General features: G+C 32.6%; 2 protein-coding genes across 3 annotated transcripts in view; one reads left to right on the forward strand and one right to left on the reverse strand.

Moving 5' to 3' along the window:
- Positions 1-7,418, forward strand: part of LOC107437544 (NPC intracellular cholesterol transporter 2 homolog a) — a 21,017-nt gene extending 13,599 nt beyond the window's left edge. The window contains exons 1-2 of one of the 2 annotated variants that reach the window (XM_087164230.1): positions 3,299-3,434; positions 6,883-7,418. In XM_087164230.1, the coding sequence (XP_087020356.1) occupies positions 6,883-7,359 (477 nt within the window). In that variant the 5' untranslated portion in view covers positions 3,299-3,434 and the 3' untranslated portion in view covers positions 7,360-7,418. Of the gene's footprint in view, positions 1-3,298; positions 3,435-6,882 lie in introns of those variants that run through there. The other variant, XM_071185182.2, reaches the window with a different exon arrangement.
- Positions 7,419-9,567: 2,149 nt separating this feature from the next.
- On the reverse strand, positions 9,568-10,251 carry LOC107437545 (CD63 antigen-like). Its single transcript, XM_071185829.1, has one exon. It carries the CDS (start codon positions 10,249-10,251, stop codon positions 9,568-9,570), a length of 684 nt encoding a protein of 227 aa, XP_071041930.1.
- Between the last annotated feature and the right edge of the window lie 8,161 nt (positions 10,252-18,412).

Below are 18,412 nucleotides of genomic sequence, written 5' to 3' on the forward strand. Positions count from 1 at the left end.
GTCAAGCATCACTGGCTGCGGTCAATGCGCGGGTGGGTGACCACTTGGATCAGTCTGCGTAGGGACCGAGGGTGTGCGGTATTGGTCCTCGTTAAACTGTTCTACCGTAAAGTGCTCGACTTCGCGTGCAGGTCGTCGGACTACCGAAGCGGGGGTGCCATCCCCTCCGCAGAGGATCAAAATTGTGATGGCATGTCTTCGGATCATCCTCAGGGATGTTTCCCAGACCGTCGCCAATAGCCCATTGCGCAGCTCTAGTGCGACGTAAATGAACAAGAACAACAACAACAACTCTGAAATTAATCTTATCTTACTCTAAAGTTTACTTACGTTTAAATGAAGAGCTAAGTTGATGAACCAGGCATGTGAAATATTCAGAGTGACTATAATAAAGGGTGGCTATTACCGATCAAAAAAAATAGTGACATAGAACTATTTCCTTAAAAATTCTTTAGAGCCGCAGTGGCTTCAGAAATCGAGCGTTTGCCTCCCAAAATAAGTTGACCCAGGTTCGAATCCCAATGGTGATTGGTTGATACAAATTCTGCTACCGGCTTTCAACGACCACAGTACTGACGTAACATATCATCAGTGATAGACGGATCCTGGGTTAAAATCCCATTGCCTTTGGGCTAAGGAAGTTTTCGTGGTTTTCCACCCCATGTAAAGCAAATGTGGTTTCTTCACATGAAGAGAAAAATCACGAAAGTCTTTGCTAAAGCTAGTTTGTTCAAATGCTTGATCCAGGAATTCCTTTGTTTTCTGGGTTGGATTTAAAATTACAAGGCTACGGAGATGTACATTGATAGTTGTAAACTCAGAAATGGGTCAACTGTCCAATGAAATAAATACAGATTCATTAGAAAGGCGAGGTTAATAAGTCCTTGCCTTATTTTATTTGTCACTGCTTCATTTGAAATAATAAAATAATGCAAGCACGCGCAAAATTAATGTGAATTATTTATGTCAAAATTAAAATGAAATAAAAAACAATTATATATTGAGATGACCACTTTGTGTCACCTCAATACCCAGATGATTAAGTACCTCTGATGATTTCCCTGATGATTAAGTACCACTGAAAATGTCACTTACATGCTTCTTCCACCAAGCTCGTCACATCTTTATACTGCTCCTTTTCTTTTCATAACATAAAAGAAACACGAAACATAAAATTCGATTTTTATTTTTTATTTTTTAAAGTTTAGCTCTTTAAATGACGTATCATTCAGACGGCAAAATTTTCAAGAAAATGACCCCTTCAGTTTTTGCCACTCTGAAGTGCTTTCGATACGCCATTACCGGCAAAAACCCTCTCTCCGTGTCAAACCACTCAACAATGTGTGTGACTCAACAAAATATGAGGCAAAAATGAAACATTACATGCCTCAATAGCCTTCGCGGACTAATAAAGGACCACCGCTGATATTTTAACGTACCGTTGAACAATCTCATTCAGTTTAAAATAATATTTTTAAAAAAAATTATGGAGGGATAACACTAGGAAGCAAATTGCTTCACCTGTTGCATGAGATTTTTTAACAGATCTTCAATACTTTAGCGCCTGTGATCAAATCTGCAATCGTTTTCATTCTACAAGCTATAGTTTTTATAAAATTTGTTAATGTATTCTAGGAAAAAAAGGTACCGGAAAAAAAGTCCCGGAAAAAAAGGTGCCTGGAAAAAAAGGTCCCGGTAAATAAAGGTACCTGAGTAGGGAAAATTCTGTAAGGGAAAATATTTGAAATGAGAAGATTAGATTGAAGCGCTTTTTGATGTTCCGTGCATGGCTTATTTTTTTTTTTTTTCGTGTCGTGCGTTTTCAACTAATTAAAAAGGACCAATACTTTCACCTCCAATCACGAATAAACTTCCAACACATAAATCCTCCCAACTTCCCCGATTGGCTACTTTAAGCCTCACATTAGCAACTTCTTCACAAAATGTAATTTAAAATAGAAAATAACACATTTTTCACTAAAAAAAATTACAAAAATAAAGTAAAACATTATTGAAAAATTTAAATAGTATCTTCCCGCTTTAAAAAATAATCAAAGAAGAATAAATAAATGAAATAAAATTTTAAAACAAAAGCGTAATACAACCAGCCCATAAGTCCCCCCCCTTACCCTTCTCCTTACCTCAATGATCTAATCTGAATTATTACAGATAAAAAGAATATTCATTGAAACAGCGAGGAGCATTCATGCTGCCCTGAAAGCGAGAGGGGAAATATCTCTACAGATTTTCCCTATGGAGGTACCTTTTTTACCGGGACCCTTTTTTCCGTCTACCAATGTATTCCTAACCAGAACATTTTTTAAAAGAAAGTCTCACTTGAGAGAACCGTGGTGATTCATGGCATAGAGTGTTCGCCTCCCAAAGAGGTGACCAAGGTTCGACTCCCAGAGATAACTGTTTGATGCGAATTCTGCTTCCGGCTAGCACTGACCGCAGTGTTGACGTAAAATAGTTGCTGTGATAGACGGATCACCAGTTAGAGTCTCCTTGACGTTGGCCTAAGCGTGGGATGTTTTCCTCGACATGTAAAGCAAATGTTGGTTAGTTCCATCAAAAAATCCTCCATGTATGCAAGTTTGTCCTAATGATAGTTTGATCCAGGAGTTACCTTGTCTTTGTGATTGGGTTTTAAATTTTAAGGCTACAGAGTTGTACATCGATAGTCGTAAACTCAGAATTGGATCATGTGTTCAACGCTGCCTGTTATAAAATAAAATAAAATTCACTCGTGTGAATACTAAAATGTCTTCACTTCTCCGCTACGTAGTTAGTTCAACGCTGCCTGTTATAAAATAAAATAAAATTCACTCGTGTGAATAGTAAAAAGTGTCTTCACTTCTCCGCTACGTAGTTAGTGTGTGAAGTGGGCCATAATACATATCAGTTTAAGGTGCAATACGTGGTCTTTATTTTCGAAGAAGCAGACAAGTGTATATGTACATAAATCTTTACAAACTTGTAAATTCCGATTTTAAAAAAATCCCTAGCTTTCCTAACAAAACAAATTTCAAATTTAAATTCTCCCCACCCGAATTTAAAATCAAGAACTTTTATGTATGTCACGAAAAATTTGCTACCTTGTGTAATTATTTCAGATGAGAACTAATAATGCAAACTACGTGGCCAATACTTATAAAAAAAAGTAAATAATTTGCATGCTTAGTGTATTTATTATTCAGACCTAAATAACAAAACACAAGACAGACATATTCGTTAAAAAGAAAGATGTCAGTCACCCAATATGACACAGCAAAACGCGACGCAGACATTATTACACATTCAAAACTAATTCTACAACGTGACTTGCAAAAGGAACATTTATGCATTAATGTTAACACATTATCTGTTACACGATTCAGTATTTATTCCTGAAAAGTAAGTCTCTTTTAGGCAAGATCAAAGCTTCTTCAGAAGTAAGAATATTTTTTATATCAATGGATAATTTATGCACTTTCTATTTTAATCTTCTTCTTAAAACCCAAAAACTTCTTTGCTTCCTGAAGTTTTCAGGGTCCTTTTTGAAAACCGATTTTTTTGTTAACTATTAATTATTGTTAATTGTGAATTTTCGAAATCTAAAAAGCGGCATCTTTCAATGATGAACGGTGTTTAAGACTACAAGTCAATTCCAATCGCGTTTTTCAAAACCATGTTTTTTAACCCTTAACATAGGATCTTTAACTCTTGCCCCGTTGTCTAGTAGTGATGTTATAGTATCCCACTGACTTATTTTATTTAATTTTAATCAATTATTTGATTTTTTTTAAAGGAAAAATGACCGTAAAGTGACAATTATGTTAGATGATTACGGAATCCTTGCCAAAAATTACGCTAAAAAGTATACCTTTCAGGAGTCGAAAATTAATATTTAAGCGAAGACAAAAGCGATATATCAAAATCTGCCGAAATAAACATGGAAGTCGCCAAAACTTGGTTTATTGCTGGAAAAAACGGAAAAGTATTTCGAAGAATCGATTTTCAATTTCTATCTATTAACTTCTGGTTCCTACAGGCAAGAAAAAATTAGAACAAGAATCATAACAGATTATGATAATTTTAATTACACCATATACTCAAGGAAGATTCGTTGGATATAGAATGCGTTTTTGTTATTTTATAAATAACATCTATAAAATAACAATATTTATTTGCAACTTAATATTTTAAATATTTGCCCTAATACTTATACTTTTTGTATTATACAGAGCGTCAAAAAAAAAAAAAAAAAAAAAAAACAGATCACCCGGAATAACTTTTGGTTTAACGATTGGATCTTCACGTTCTAGGACTCAATCTTAATGGTTCGAGGAGTTTACTTCAAATATGCTAATTAATTAGCTCAGGCGATATTTTGAGTTAAGAAATCAGACACAAAAACGCACTTTCTCTGAATCAAATAAATAATTTTTTTCCGACGGATTCAGATTTCTGACCCCAAAAATATAGGGGGACAATAGCAATCTGAGAAATTTGGTTCTCATAGTTTGGTCAGGAGAGCGATCCGACGTTTGGACGCATGTTAATGTTAATTTTACTTTTTGCGTATTTCGCAAATAAAATAATGAAAAAATAAATATTAACTAAAATTAATTTTTTTCATGGAAATTATCTTTGGATAAACGATTTTTATAATCATATACAAAAAAATTTCAATTCGTTTAAAAATTCTAGAAATAAGGCGAATTACATAAAAAATAAAATTAACATTATAAAGTCCATACTTTGAATCGCTCTCCTGACTTATCTATGGGGACCGTATTTTCCAGATTGCGGCTACCCCCTACATTATGGATGTCAAAAATCTGAATCCGCCGAAAAAAAGTTCATTCAGAAAAAGTGCGTTTTTGTGTCTAATTTCGTAACTTAAAATATCGTCTGCACTAATTAATTAACATATTTGAGGTCACCCCCTCGAACCATTAAGATTGAGGGATGAGTGCAGCTCTAGTGCGATGTAAATAAAGTTCCTACCTACCTACCGATCATTAGACAGAAAAAAAAAAAACTATCCAGGGTGGTCTGCTTTTTTTTTTTTAATTATTTATTTATTTATTTTATTGGTGCACTGTACCATAACTGTACAATTTAGGAGGTGGTTACAATTCACTCAGTGTAACATAAACCGGATAAAATTATGAATTATTAAATATATCAGATTGAATCGTTTGAACGGATTAAACCACTATTTTCTTTTCACAGATAAAAAACAGTCCTATTTGTATTCTAGAACTGTAGTAATAGCTTAGGCTGTCAGGGTTATTTTACTTCCCCAGAAGACAAAGTAAATATGAACTAATTTTATTACCAGATTTTTTTTTAATTTTCCGGAGGACGAACATTTTTGCCACGTTAAGATCCTTCTTTTTTTTAAAAAAAAAATTGTAGTAAAATCGATTAAAAAAATGTATCGATGATTTAGGTCATTCGTATCAACCGAAAAAAGTTTCATTTTAAAAAAAAGCATAATAGGTGCCAAAACATAAAGAAAGAAAAAATGCAGTTATGATTTTGCAATGCTCATATGAAGGATGGTCTGAAAGCTTATAGATACCATGTCTAAAATGAACAAAAACAGGGAGAAAATGATTTCATCCCAACTTATACGTGACTATCCAGATTTTTTTTCCTCACAGTTATAACATAATGCTTTTTTTTATTACCCAAGAAAAAGTGAATAGTGTTGAATAGATTAAAGCAAAAAAATAATGTGAATAAAACAGAAATAAAGTACAGAAATTGATATACTATAGCTTCGGTTCTCTAAACAAATTTATTGAACCTTGTTTAGAGAACCAAAACTATAGTATGCCCATTTATGTACTTTATTCGCGTTGTTTTTTCTTTAGTTTACGCAGCACAAATACTCTGTCTTCTTTTTAGATAGTTATGAATAGCGTATAATTAACATCAGTAATATCTTATTTTACATTTCAGAAAAAATAGCTAATAAAGAAATAGTTAATAGCTAATAATACCAGTTTTTTCTTTTTAATTTTACTGTCAGCCTTGAAGGAGGGCTTAATTTATATATTTTTAGTAGCCTTGAGGAACCTTAGCAACCACTTATGATTTTTCACCGCCGTAGCAACCCTGTATGCCATCATCTTAGTTTACATAGGACAGTCTCAGTATAACTTTTTTTTTCAACGGGTGACGTTTTTACATCCAACTGTTCCTTTATATTGTTTCCTGATAGGCACCATACAAGAATCAGAATTACCATTACCTTGTAGCACACTATTCTGCGATATCGAAGTGTTTTTCATTAAAACAATGTTTTGGACAATTTGAAAATGAAGCTGATCATTATATTGCACCACGCCCTTCAGTTAATACTATGCATGAACTAGCGTATCAAACGCATATTTTTGTTTTGTTGATATTTTTATTATAAGTCTTATTTTTTTAATTTTATTTTAAGAAATTATTTTATTTTATAACCGTCGTTGAACAGCCGACCGAATTTTCAGTTTACGACTACCAATGTTCTACTCCGTAGCCTTGTAATTTTGAATCCAATCCAGAAGACAAGGGAACTCCTGGATAAAGTATTGAGAGAAATTTGTCTTCGTGGAGGACTTTTTGAAGGAGTCATTTTTACATCGAGTGGTAAACCCCTAAAACCTCCCATGGTTAGCCTGACAGCTAGGAGACGCTAACCCAACATCCGTCTAGCATTGAGGATATTTTTACGTCAGCACTGTGGTCTGTGCTAGCCGGGTGTGGAATTCGAATCAACCAGCCATCACCAGGATTCGAACCCGGTTCACCTCATTGGGAGGCGAGCGCTCCATCCCTTGAGCCACCGTCGACTTTTAAGAAAGTATTGTTAAAATTAATAGTTTCCATTTTATATTGTAGATGAAAATGCCGTGTCTCTCATGTTTGACTCTTCTTTTGATGATTAGCTACGCCGCATCAACTGGGTACAAAAACTGTGACCAGCCAACAAAAGGGGAGATTACAAGTCTCACCCTCTCCAGATGTCCGGACACAAAAGACGTTTGTCAACTTGTCAAAAACACCCTGGATACCATAACACTCGAATTTGTATCTCACGTAGATTCCAATTCTGTAACTGGTGTATACCAGGCGTACAGAACGAAAGATGGAAAAGAGGAAGGAAATCCTGAGACAATTCCCTACTCTGATTCTGACATTTGCAAGAATGAAAGTATAAAATGTCCACTAAGGAATGGACAATCCTACACTTACAAGAATACGGTCAATGTGACTGCACCAGACTATGATTACTTGTCTAAATTTATACTAAAAGATGACAATGGGGATGATATTGTGTGTTTTACAGTTCCTATTGAATATGTTGATCATTATTGAATATGCTGAGATATACTTAATTGTGTTGAATGTATTTGTCATTATTAAACATGCTGCGAAACACACTTGCATATTTCTTTCGTATTGAATATGTTGATCATTATAAACTATGTTAAGGCACGCTTAATTGTTAAACGTAATTACCTCAATTAAATATGCTGTTAAGTAATTGCATATCAATTTAGGATAATTTCCCAAAGTATTTTTTTTTACCTTTATATGATATTTTAAAATATGGATAACACATTTTTTCACAAAAATGAAATTAAGAAAAACTAAGTATTCCGAGTATATACAAACAAATCTGGAGCGTCAAAAAAAGAAATAGTCACTTTAATGTTATGACGTCAGAAGAGGACCTCAAGACTTCCGGTAGCGTTTGTTTGTTTTTTTAGGATACATGGTGAATAACAAATGCTACAACTTACCACAAAAAGTTTTAAAAAACTGATAGTAAAACTAAATCATTTCCAATTTATTTTTGGGAGACAACTCCACTGCCTGCTTACCTCAATGCTCAAACAAAACTGTATTAAAATTCCAGATGGATGGGATAGGGGTCGCTTCGCGGCCCAGGTGCCCAATAAAATCATAACACTAGGACTAGGACTTATTTTCGAGAGAAGTAAAATAAAAAAATACAACAATCAGCTTCTATAAAGTTTCAAGTTTTGAGAAATATTTTTTTGCAGTAGATGAATGCCAACTTGCACAAATTAGAGAAAAAAAATTACTGGTTACAGCAAAATTTGTATTTTAACATTAAATTCTTTATTAATTGAATCTGATTTAAAGCTACGTTGTTTACGACAACATCTTCATAATTGAAAAGTTCAAGCCACAGTCTTTCCAGTTCAAAAGTTCAAGCCCACTTCAATCCAATCATCCTGAAATGGGTCTCCTAAAGTAATAACTATTTCAAACGAATTTCTGCAAATAATAAACCTGGCATTCCTGGTTGTGAACAGAAGCAAATATATCCAATAAAAATAATAAAATTACGCCAGCACTTGTGCATTTTACAAACTGATGACTTTGTTTAGAGTAAAAAATGTCCTTCAGGTGAAAATATTATTTTCTTGTATATTTTTGACTGAAAGTAACGAATCCGTAATAATTTTTTTAAAAATTCACATTTTAACTTAGCCACTTCAAGTATTTTAACAGTAGACAATAACAACTCATTGACAAAGTAAATGCGCTATCATTGATCATAGGATTTCAAGAACTTGGTGACAATCCACCCTAGAGAAGGTTCGAGGTTTGATTTGCATTATATTAAGCTATAAATCCAAAAATTGACTTGAAGCCTGGCAACTTTTCTCTTATAACGGTACCTGAAGGATCGTTTTGATGCATGAATCAAGTGCTTTTTTTTCAACCAAAAATATCGAGAGATCAGACAGATATTAACCTAAAGTACAATTTAACTCTAGAATTGAAAATCTGTTTTTGAAAATTTGATAGAGAACCATCATTAATCATATCTACATGGCATTTTTACAACACATTTTTCTTCGCTGCTTTTCGGAATCTGCGATTGTCATTTCACTACACTTACAGCAAGATCCCTTCATTTTTCGTCCTGTTGTTGAGCAGGGACATTTGTTTGTATTCCGTTGAACTTTTCCAAAATCTAAGTTTACATTTTAATGTATGAATCTTTGTTTCGTAAACTTGATTTAAAGTTATTTTCCACACCACTACATGCAAAGGATTTAAAAAATCATATGAAACATCAGTTTGCTCCTGTAATCTTGTGATGCGGCTTTTAAAATGTAAGCATAATTACCGGGAATTCTGAAAGCTTTACAGTTTTGAATTGTTTACTCCTCTATAAAATATTCTGCAAAGAGCGTAGTTGTTGACAACCCTACATCATTGTTATTATTTGTTCTACTGACGGCAAAAAGCAAGCTGTTTATTCTTGACTTTGTTAATTGTCTTTTAATATTTATATTATTGTCTTTTAATATTTATACGCTTAAATTTGTAGTCTAGGAATGAGATATTTCTAAATAGTTTTCAAGACATTTCGATGTCTCCTGCCCGCAAACATTTGAAATTAATTCAGTTTCAAGTAAATATTATTTTATTTATCTGTACTTCATTGTCCGAATAAGTAAATTTACAGCCAATTGAAATTTGAAAAATAAGAAATAATCTTACGCATTAGAATAATATAAGCATGCTAACAAAACACACAGCTTAATTAAGTGCTTCATTTTCTTTCTTGATTTCATGAGCTAAGAGCAAAGAAGACATGAATATCAGAAGCTCAACTATAGCGAAACCAATAGCAACCGCAAAAATGGCGATTACATGCCTGCTGAATACTTCACTTACTTTAAGATAACAGCCATCCTGAAAAGCATCTGCTTCAACGCACGTAGCATTGCTAGCACTGGTCTTGCAGCAACTTCTTGGAACTGTAAAATTATGTTTTCTATAATCTGCTGGACCATTGGTGCCACAACATTCCAAATGTGATTGCAACGCATCCCAGATTTTTAAGGTGTCATTATGATTTCGACTTAGACTTTCCTCCATGCTCTTTTTAAGAAAAGCCTCAGTCTTTACCCTATATGAATATGCACAAATACCACCGGCAATCTCCAAAACTATTATAACAAATACGAGCAATGCAAACACCAGCACCATAACGTGGTTATATTTGAGAGCACCAAAGCATCCAAAGAATGCTACCACAAATATAATACATCCTACAAGAATACAAATTATAGGCGCCGATATATATTTGATACCCAAGAAATGTGTCATATCCTGTCTGGTACCCAAAGCTCCAACTGTTATCATTCCTATTCCACAAATCACAAAGATAATGTTAATTGCAATTAGCGCGTATCTTATGAGTTTTGTTCCTAGGTTCATTTTGGTACATTTAATTGAAGCAAAATTAAGATCAGTTTAAGTCAGAATGCCCGAAATCGGAGGTAAAACACAGTATATTTGGCGATAGAGATGCATATGGGAAAACAGATTGTTTATAATTTTTTAAACGCACAACGTGCAAGGTAATGCTTTATGTAGTTATTATACCTCCCTCTCCCAATTTTTTTTCTTACTTTTTCTAGTCTCGATATTTTGTTTCGTACTACAAAAGAAAGAGAAAACTTATTAATGATGAGGTGGTCTTAAACATGAGTGAAGATGATGATGACTTCTTTATGATCTAGCCGCAAAATACAGGACTCCCAATGGTCAACCAAACAAATTGTAGTGGTGGTAAACTTGATTTATATTCATCCTGACTATGTTAATTTAAATGTATAATCATCATTTTATTAAGGTACCTATATATTTTTATCTAACGTTATATCTTTAATTACTATCATTACCTAAGCTGTACACAACAACATGCTACTCCAGCCACCAACTGCCTTGATTTCCTCCTAATACCTATGCCATTAGTCACAGTTGCTCTAGGGCAAAGTATAGATTTAAAAGTTTGGTGCCCGCTAGCTCGGGAGAGTACTTCAACAATAACCAGATCGAGTCGAGTCGAGAGGCATGAGCGCAAGAGTATTTCTTTACCCAAATTAAATGCTTACAACGAAATAATAATAATAATTATTATTATTATTATTTTTTTTGGAAAAGGGTGATGTTCCATAACGGAAATAAGGCGTTTAAACTCTACTTCCACATCACACATTCCCCCAATTATACGTCTAAAAAAACCGACGAATCAGTTAATGTCGCTTCGGGGCAGTGCACTGAGATTTGAGCTATACTCTAAAAGGCGTTGAATTCTTTACGGTGAGGTGCTAAAATGTTACAAACCACTAGAAATATAAAACTATTTGCTTCTGAACCTTCACCAATTTCTTCAGAGATGCACTTTCCTGTAATAAGTGCAGTTGCAACTACTTTGAAAAACTTTTATTTTGAGCCCGGCAACCGCCCTTTTCCTATCCGATGGGGTACTGTCCCGTAAATTTTGTAAATAGATGCAGATAATTTTTCACTCGATATTCACCTATATATTTTTGCGCAGTTATTATCATGTATTTTTTCCTATTTCTCTGAGGCTATGTGGCTACTGTGCACCTGCGAAGCTCGGGGATAATACCTCCGGGGGAGGCGAGGCAGTCTGAGCCGCAAAAACCTCTATACTCTCTCCTTTAAATTTGTTTCTTTAATCTCGCTATTTTATTTTAATTTTCTCTCAGTAAATGTTACTGAACCCCAACTTTATTATACATTCCCACTCAGATAAATTAGTTAGAGCCGCTCGCGAGACTGATGCTAAGATAACTACCACATATGAGTATGAGAGCTACCACTACAGGGGGGAGGCGAGGGAGTCTTCCCCACTTGTAAAATAATTGTCAATATTTTCCCTTTTTATTTTTAATGTTATTCTAATTAATTTTTTACTTCCCAATTCGATTTAACATGCATATACTTATGCCAGATTTTATTTTAATTGTAAAATGTTTCCAATTGAGACTTAACTTAGTTAACCCCCGCACCACCCTTCCTATCCTTCATATAAATATAGCTTAGATGAAGGAGCAGATATCCCCCTAGGATAGGCACTCCGATGAAACTGTATCAGTCAGCTACCATTAATCTTTAAGCAAAAAAGAGGTAAAGCATGCCTCTACAACAGTGTTTCCCAAACTTATGACTTTTGTGCACCCTTTCTAAATTTATCGTAACGCTGTGTAACACTAATAAAAAAAATTAAAATATTTTTTGCTATAAAAAATTGCCCGAAAGTTAAAAATCACAACTGGCTGCTGTAACTAGTTATTAACTGTTAACTCTTCAAAAAATAACCAATAGAAAAATACGTAAATAAAATAAAATTTTCACGGCTAGCTTTATATTTAAATATTTTTTTTTTAATTTCATTTGTTGCAATATATTCCGCATAAGAACGCGTACCCCTGGGGGTAAGCGTACCACACTTTGGGAAACACTGCTCTACAATAACAACGATGCCACAGGAGACTAAACATGTAAAAAGCGGTCACTGATAATCAGCAAAAATATTTCAAAAAGCGATTAAAATAGGCAATTTTTTATAAGTATCTTTCAGCTTACTATTGAAGGTGGATCGAAAATGTTTTCAACTTAAATATTAATAATTTTCAACGTAAGTTGTGACCGTTACCATTGAATTCAATAGATTAAATAAATAAAAATGCCTTGTGGTTTCTACCACTTCCTATATTTTTAGTCACCCGGGGTGGTAGTTACGATTGGATAATTCAATAAATTAATTAATAAAAATAAATTGTAGTTTCTACCACTTCTTATATTTTTAGTTGCTAGTGGCATCCAAGGCAAATCTGTCTGAAGTAGCAGTTGCCAAATTAAAATTTTCTATTCCACAAAAAATTATATATATATATATATATATATATATATATATATATATATATATATATATATATATATATATATACACTCCTCAAAAGTGAAATTGCAACACCAAGGAATAATGCACGTAGCGTCATGCAAATTTCAGGAGCGATAGTAGTGAGATGGATATGCAAATGATTAAACTTGCGCACGCATCTGATCACGTGGTGCGCACATTCGGGCTATAAAAGCCAGCAACTTTCCCTTCTCATAAACGGCATCTGAGGTTTCGCGTAGCATTTGCGACTTTCGAAAAAGCGTAGAAAATGCCTCTGAGACGTCGGCGAGCTCAATACCATCAGTTAACGACCGGGGAACGTGACCGTATTATCGAACTCCATGAACTTGGTTTGTCGCTGCGCGCAATAGCAACTCGTGTTGGGCACAACGTGAGTACCATCCAACGTTGTGTCACACGATGGATTCAGGAAGGTCTACGTGCACGCCGAAGAGGAAGTGGTGCACGTCAGAGCGCACAGACCGGCGTATTCACCAGTTGACTATTCGAGACCCTTTCTCCACGGCGCGTGCCATCCGAAGCCGGTTGCCTTCAGGAGCAGGTAGATCTGTGTCCACCCAAACCATATGCAACAGATTGCACGAAGTACAGTTACGTGCACAGGTACCAGTAACAGGGGTACCGTTGACCGCTTTACACAGAGCTAGACGCCTGGCGTGGTGTCATCGTACCTGGACCATCCAATGGCATCGGGTATTGTTCACGGATGAATCTCGTTTCTGTCTGTGGAGAAATGACGGCCGTCGACGGGTATGGCGGCGACCCGGAGAACGCTACGAACCAGCCCATTACGCCGAGCGTCACAACGGTCCTACACCGGGCATCATGGTTTGGGGTGGCATAATGTTTGATCGCAGAACGCCCCTGGTACACATTCACGGCAGTTTGACAGCGGACCGCTACGTCACACAAGTTGCGTATCCCGTTGTTCTGCCCTTGTTGCAGGGCGCACCCAACACGGTATTCCAGCAAAGCAATGCCAGGCCGCATGTCGCACGGCGAACTCTTAACAGCCTGACTGGATTTGACATCTTTCCCTGGCCGGCAGCATCTCCAGATCTGAATCCCATAGAACACCTATGGGATCTCATTGGACGTGGCATGAACAGAGGACCAATGGCGCAAACCATCGATGATCTGCGCACAGCAGTGGATGTGGCTTGGCAAAGGTTACCTCAGGCAACCATCAATGGAGTCAGTGATAGCATGCCTCGCCGGATTGAGGCCTGTATAGCTGCCCAAGGTGGCCACATTAGATATTGAATAAATTGCTTTATAATGATTTTATTAGTCTGTTTTTTTAATCATTTGCATATCATCTCACTACTATCGCTCCTGAAATTTGCATGAAGCTACGTGCATTATTTCGTGGTGTTGCAATTTCACTTTTGAGGAGTGTATATATATATATATATATATATATATATATATATATATATATATATATATATATATATATATATATATATATATATATATATTAATAAATTGGAATGAAAAGAAATTTGTCCACCACTAAGGATAAGTAATTTAAACAGATTCAGGTAAAGTCACACAGACAAATGCTGTAACTCTTAATTTTTTTTTTTTTTTTTAATTCCGTTTGTTTTAAAACATCTTGCTTAAGTTCTCTTCCACAAGAAGAAGAAAAAATTCGTAAGAGCTTAAAATAGTTGAAGCCTATTATCAAAACTTAAGAGATAAACATTTCTCGTTATGTCCTTTTATCTATCTGTTCAACTTATTAATGTGTAGTTTTTTATTCATTACCTTTGCTCCACTAAGAAAAATATTTTCTGAAATTAAAGAAATTCCGTTGTAGTTGATGGTAAGGCTACAGGTCAGGGTTTTGTTGGTTCAAGTTCCTCTTTAATGGAAAGAAAATATAAAAATCGTAGTTTTGGATATCTTTTCTGAAGTTGAATTTCATTCTCGTCAAGCACGTCCTGATGACAGAAAGAAGATAATAGAGAGGAAATTTAATTTTAAATACGCATTTAATAGGTTTCACAAAGAGGAAGGAATAAAAAGCCATCAAAATTTATCGATCATTAACAAATATTAAATTTAAAAATATTTGTTTAACTTAAAATGTTTTTGATTTTACAATTAATTTTTATAGTAATGCTCAAGGAAAATAATAAAACAAAAATATTGTTTAAATAAAAAAATACTTTCCAAAAAAATTTTTTTTTTTTTTTTTTAATTTGAATAATATTTTCTTCCTGTTATTTACATATTAGTAACATGTTGCAGTAATATACAAAAGGGAACATCTGATGACAAGCACATTAACTTCCAAATCATTTAACATCAAATCGCAGGATTTAGAAACAACTTCCAAATCCTGCGGAATTTGCTAAACTTTTTTCCCCCCCAAATAGTAGTAAAGGTATTGTACATATATTTTAACAAATTAGAATGAAATGAATTTTTTCCAAACATAAATAGTATCAACATAAAATTATCTTTTTGAAAAAGGAAGCTATTTAAAAATAGGAACATTAGCATATAGGGTACTGGGTACAAAAGCCCAAGTTTGAAGAGGAGGAAATGTAGTTATTCATCATACAAACCAAGAAAGTTTGACCATTTTCAGAAGCTAGACTAAAAGGGTCAGCAGACACATTCTTTTTAAATGGAATGAAAACAGCTGAGAAAAATATATTTTAAAATTTTACTACTTAAAAGAGAAAACATAAATTTATCAGATTTCAAGACAAAATAGAAATTTTAGAAAAATAAATTATGCTTTAAAACTTTTTAATGTATAATTCTTGTAGCTAATTATTGAGTACTAATTTTTAAACATTCCATTTTCGCTAAATTTCAAAATATTAAATTTCAAAAAGAGTTCCTTCGAAATTTAATTTAAAAGTATTTCTTGGAATTAATCTTATGGAATTTTTTAAAATTATGAAATAAAAATGGTGTAAAAAATTTTTTTTCAAAAGTTTCTTTTTAAATTTTGTTTAAAATAAAATTAATACTATTATTTTGCTTCTGCGAATTTATTTGAAAGAAGTGCAACTATGTAACTTAGCTTCTTACCTAATAAAATTTATATTTGACTACTTAATTCAAATAAAATATGAGTTTTAGCATCATCTTCACTTTTTAAGGTATAAATTATGTTAGGTATTATTTTATCTCAATGCAAATGCTATGTTGCATTCCTTTTGAAATTAAAAATGAATTTTTTAACTGTGCGAAACTTTTAGACTAATTTTGACAATATTTGATATGTCACTCAAATGTGAAACAAAAAAATTTAATACTCAATTTTTGGAGATTATGGATTGCATGTCATGAATTTTGTATAAAATTTAAACAAATATTAATATAATCAATCTGATAAATCAAAATATGATAGAATTTTAAATGTAATAAATAAATAATTGAGTGTGATTTGCTATAAAATTATATTTTAAAATATTTTGTTTTCATATTTGAAACTGCTATAATAAGTCAAATATAGCCATATTTAGTTTCAAATTTTAGTCTGACAAAAAAAAAGGAGGGAAAAAAATCAAAACACATTTTGGCTATTTATATAATTAATTTTAAAATAATTTACAAGATAATGATAAAGAGTTGTAATGACTTTCTCAATTTAATGAAAGTAGGGTCAAGTAGATGCTAGAAATAAATATTTACTTGAGTTCATGATATGATATAAATGTTTGCATTTATGTTTTTGGAGGAAAAAATAATAATTTCCTTAAACTTACTTTATCACTCATTTGTCGGGGAACAGAAATGTTTCTTTTTAATACGCAATAATAAATTTAAGCGTCTTTTTTCTGATGAATATTTACTATAGAGTAAAATTAGGAAAAAATGACTGGCCAGTTGTAGCATTTTTAAAAGTAATTGCTTTTAAAAAACATGTGGCTATTTTTTCAAAAATTGAAGTTTTTAAAGGATTAAAAAAATTTTTGATATTAATAATGTAAGGCATTTCTTTTCTTTTTAAGCATTTCTCAAAATATTGAAAGCATTTCAAGGTTCATATGTACATTGACGAAAATTGTTAAGATACATGCATGAAATAAAGTAATTTTCAGAATATTATATAATATTCATTATTTCATTTTCATTAAAAAAATAATCTAGTGTATTTTTGATGAAAAAATTAGTGAGTTGCTGGCAATTAACTTACAGTTTGTTAATCAACAATCATTTAGTTGCTCTGCATAGACTATTAATTCTGCACTATATCTACTATACTTTTAACGTCCTCTAACAACTTGATTTCTTAAAAAAAATTCACAACTTGATTTCTTTAAAGTGTGTTTGAAAGAAAAACAATCAATACAACAGAAATGCATAATTTTTTCAATATGTAGCTAATGCTAGGAAATAGTTCAGCAAAGCGAAAATTGAGTTGACAACACTCTAAAAAAAAATGTAGGGTAAAAATATATCTGCAAAGGAAATCTAAATTTAACACATGTCTAGATATAAAAAATAAAATAATGAGATTGGGACAAATAGGCTTCAAAAGAAGTAAAGTGCATCGATTGCTACAAAAACTGTATACTGAAACAAATAAGATTAATATTAGATAATTTTCCCGTTTCATAAATTAAATAAGAATATTCCAATTTATTATTTCTTGTTTAAATGTTTTAAATAGCAAAAATACACTATAATCAAAATTGCAAACTTTAATATTCATTACTTTTCATTTGTTAAAATAAATATGGACTATATTTATAAAAAAAACATTGTACGAGATTTAACTTATGATTAAAATGAGAGATTAAAATTATCAAAATTTGTTCACAAACCTTTTTGAGATATGATTGTAATGTACGAGATATGATTCTAATGTTTTACTTATTGCAATAACTACTCCAACCAATTTATTAAAATTTAAATAATTGTACGACTTTTTTTTTCTAAAAAAAAAAAAAAACTTTTACTAATCAGGGGTCTGTCCAGGCCGAATTTACTACCGTTTAGCGGTACCTTCACAAATTCAATTTTAGGTAAAACGGTAGTTTCACAAATTCAACTTTAGGAAAAACGGTATTTTCACAAAATACTTTTTCTTAAAATTTTATTTTTGTCTCCCTTAAGAAACGATAAATCTATATTTTTACCATGTTTTAGTGTTGACTTTTTAATATAATTTTTAATTTTTCACAAATTATGTCAACATTTTCACAAAATAGGTACTTTAAAAAAAAACCTAGACAGACCCCTGCTAATAGAGTTATGTTAAATAACTATAACAAAAATGTTCGAAAAAATAAAAATATAGAATTTTATTAATTGTTATGTAATTTACTTACTATAAAAAAAGTGAAAACTAATTTTACAAAAGAAATTCTCCTTTTTTATAATAAAAAGCAAATGCACATTAAAGAATCCATTTAAAATTTCGAAATAAATTGTGAACACAATAGGAAAGGATCATTGCTTTATTGTTAACCAGCAATACTAGCAAGTACCTGATCATCTAATTATATAGAAAAACTATTTCATCAACCATAACTAGATAACTACTATGAAGAAAGAATTGTATTGTAACTCAATTTTCTAACCCGCGGGCTATATAAACGATACTGATCTTGACATATCAAGGATAACCTTGCTTTTGTTTACTTTACCATTGTTTACAAATGGAGTGAT

Source organism: Parasteatoda tepidariorum, chromosome 5 (genome assembly GCF_982258835.1).
Source record: "Parasteatoda tepidariorum strain Cologne lab strain chromosome 5, Ptep-v5.0, whole genome shotgun sequence".
Lineage (NCBI taxonomy): Eukaryota > Metazoa > Arthropoda > Arachnida > Araneae > Theridiidae > Parasteatoda > Parasteatoda tepidariorum.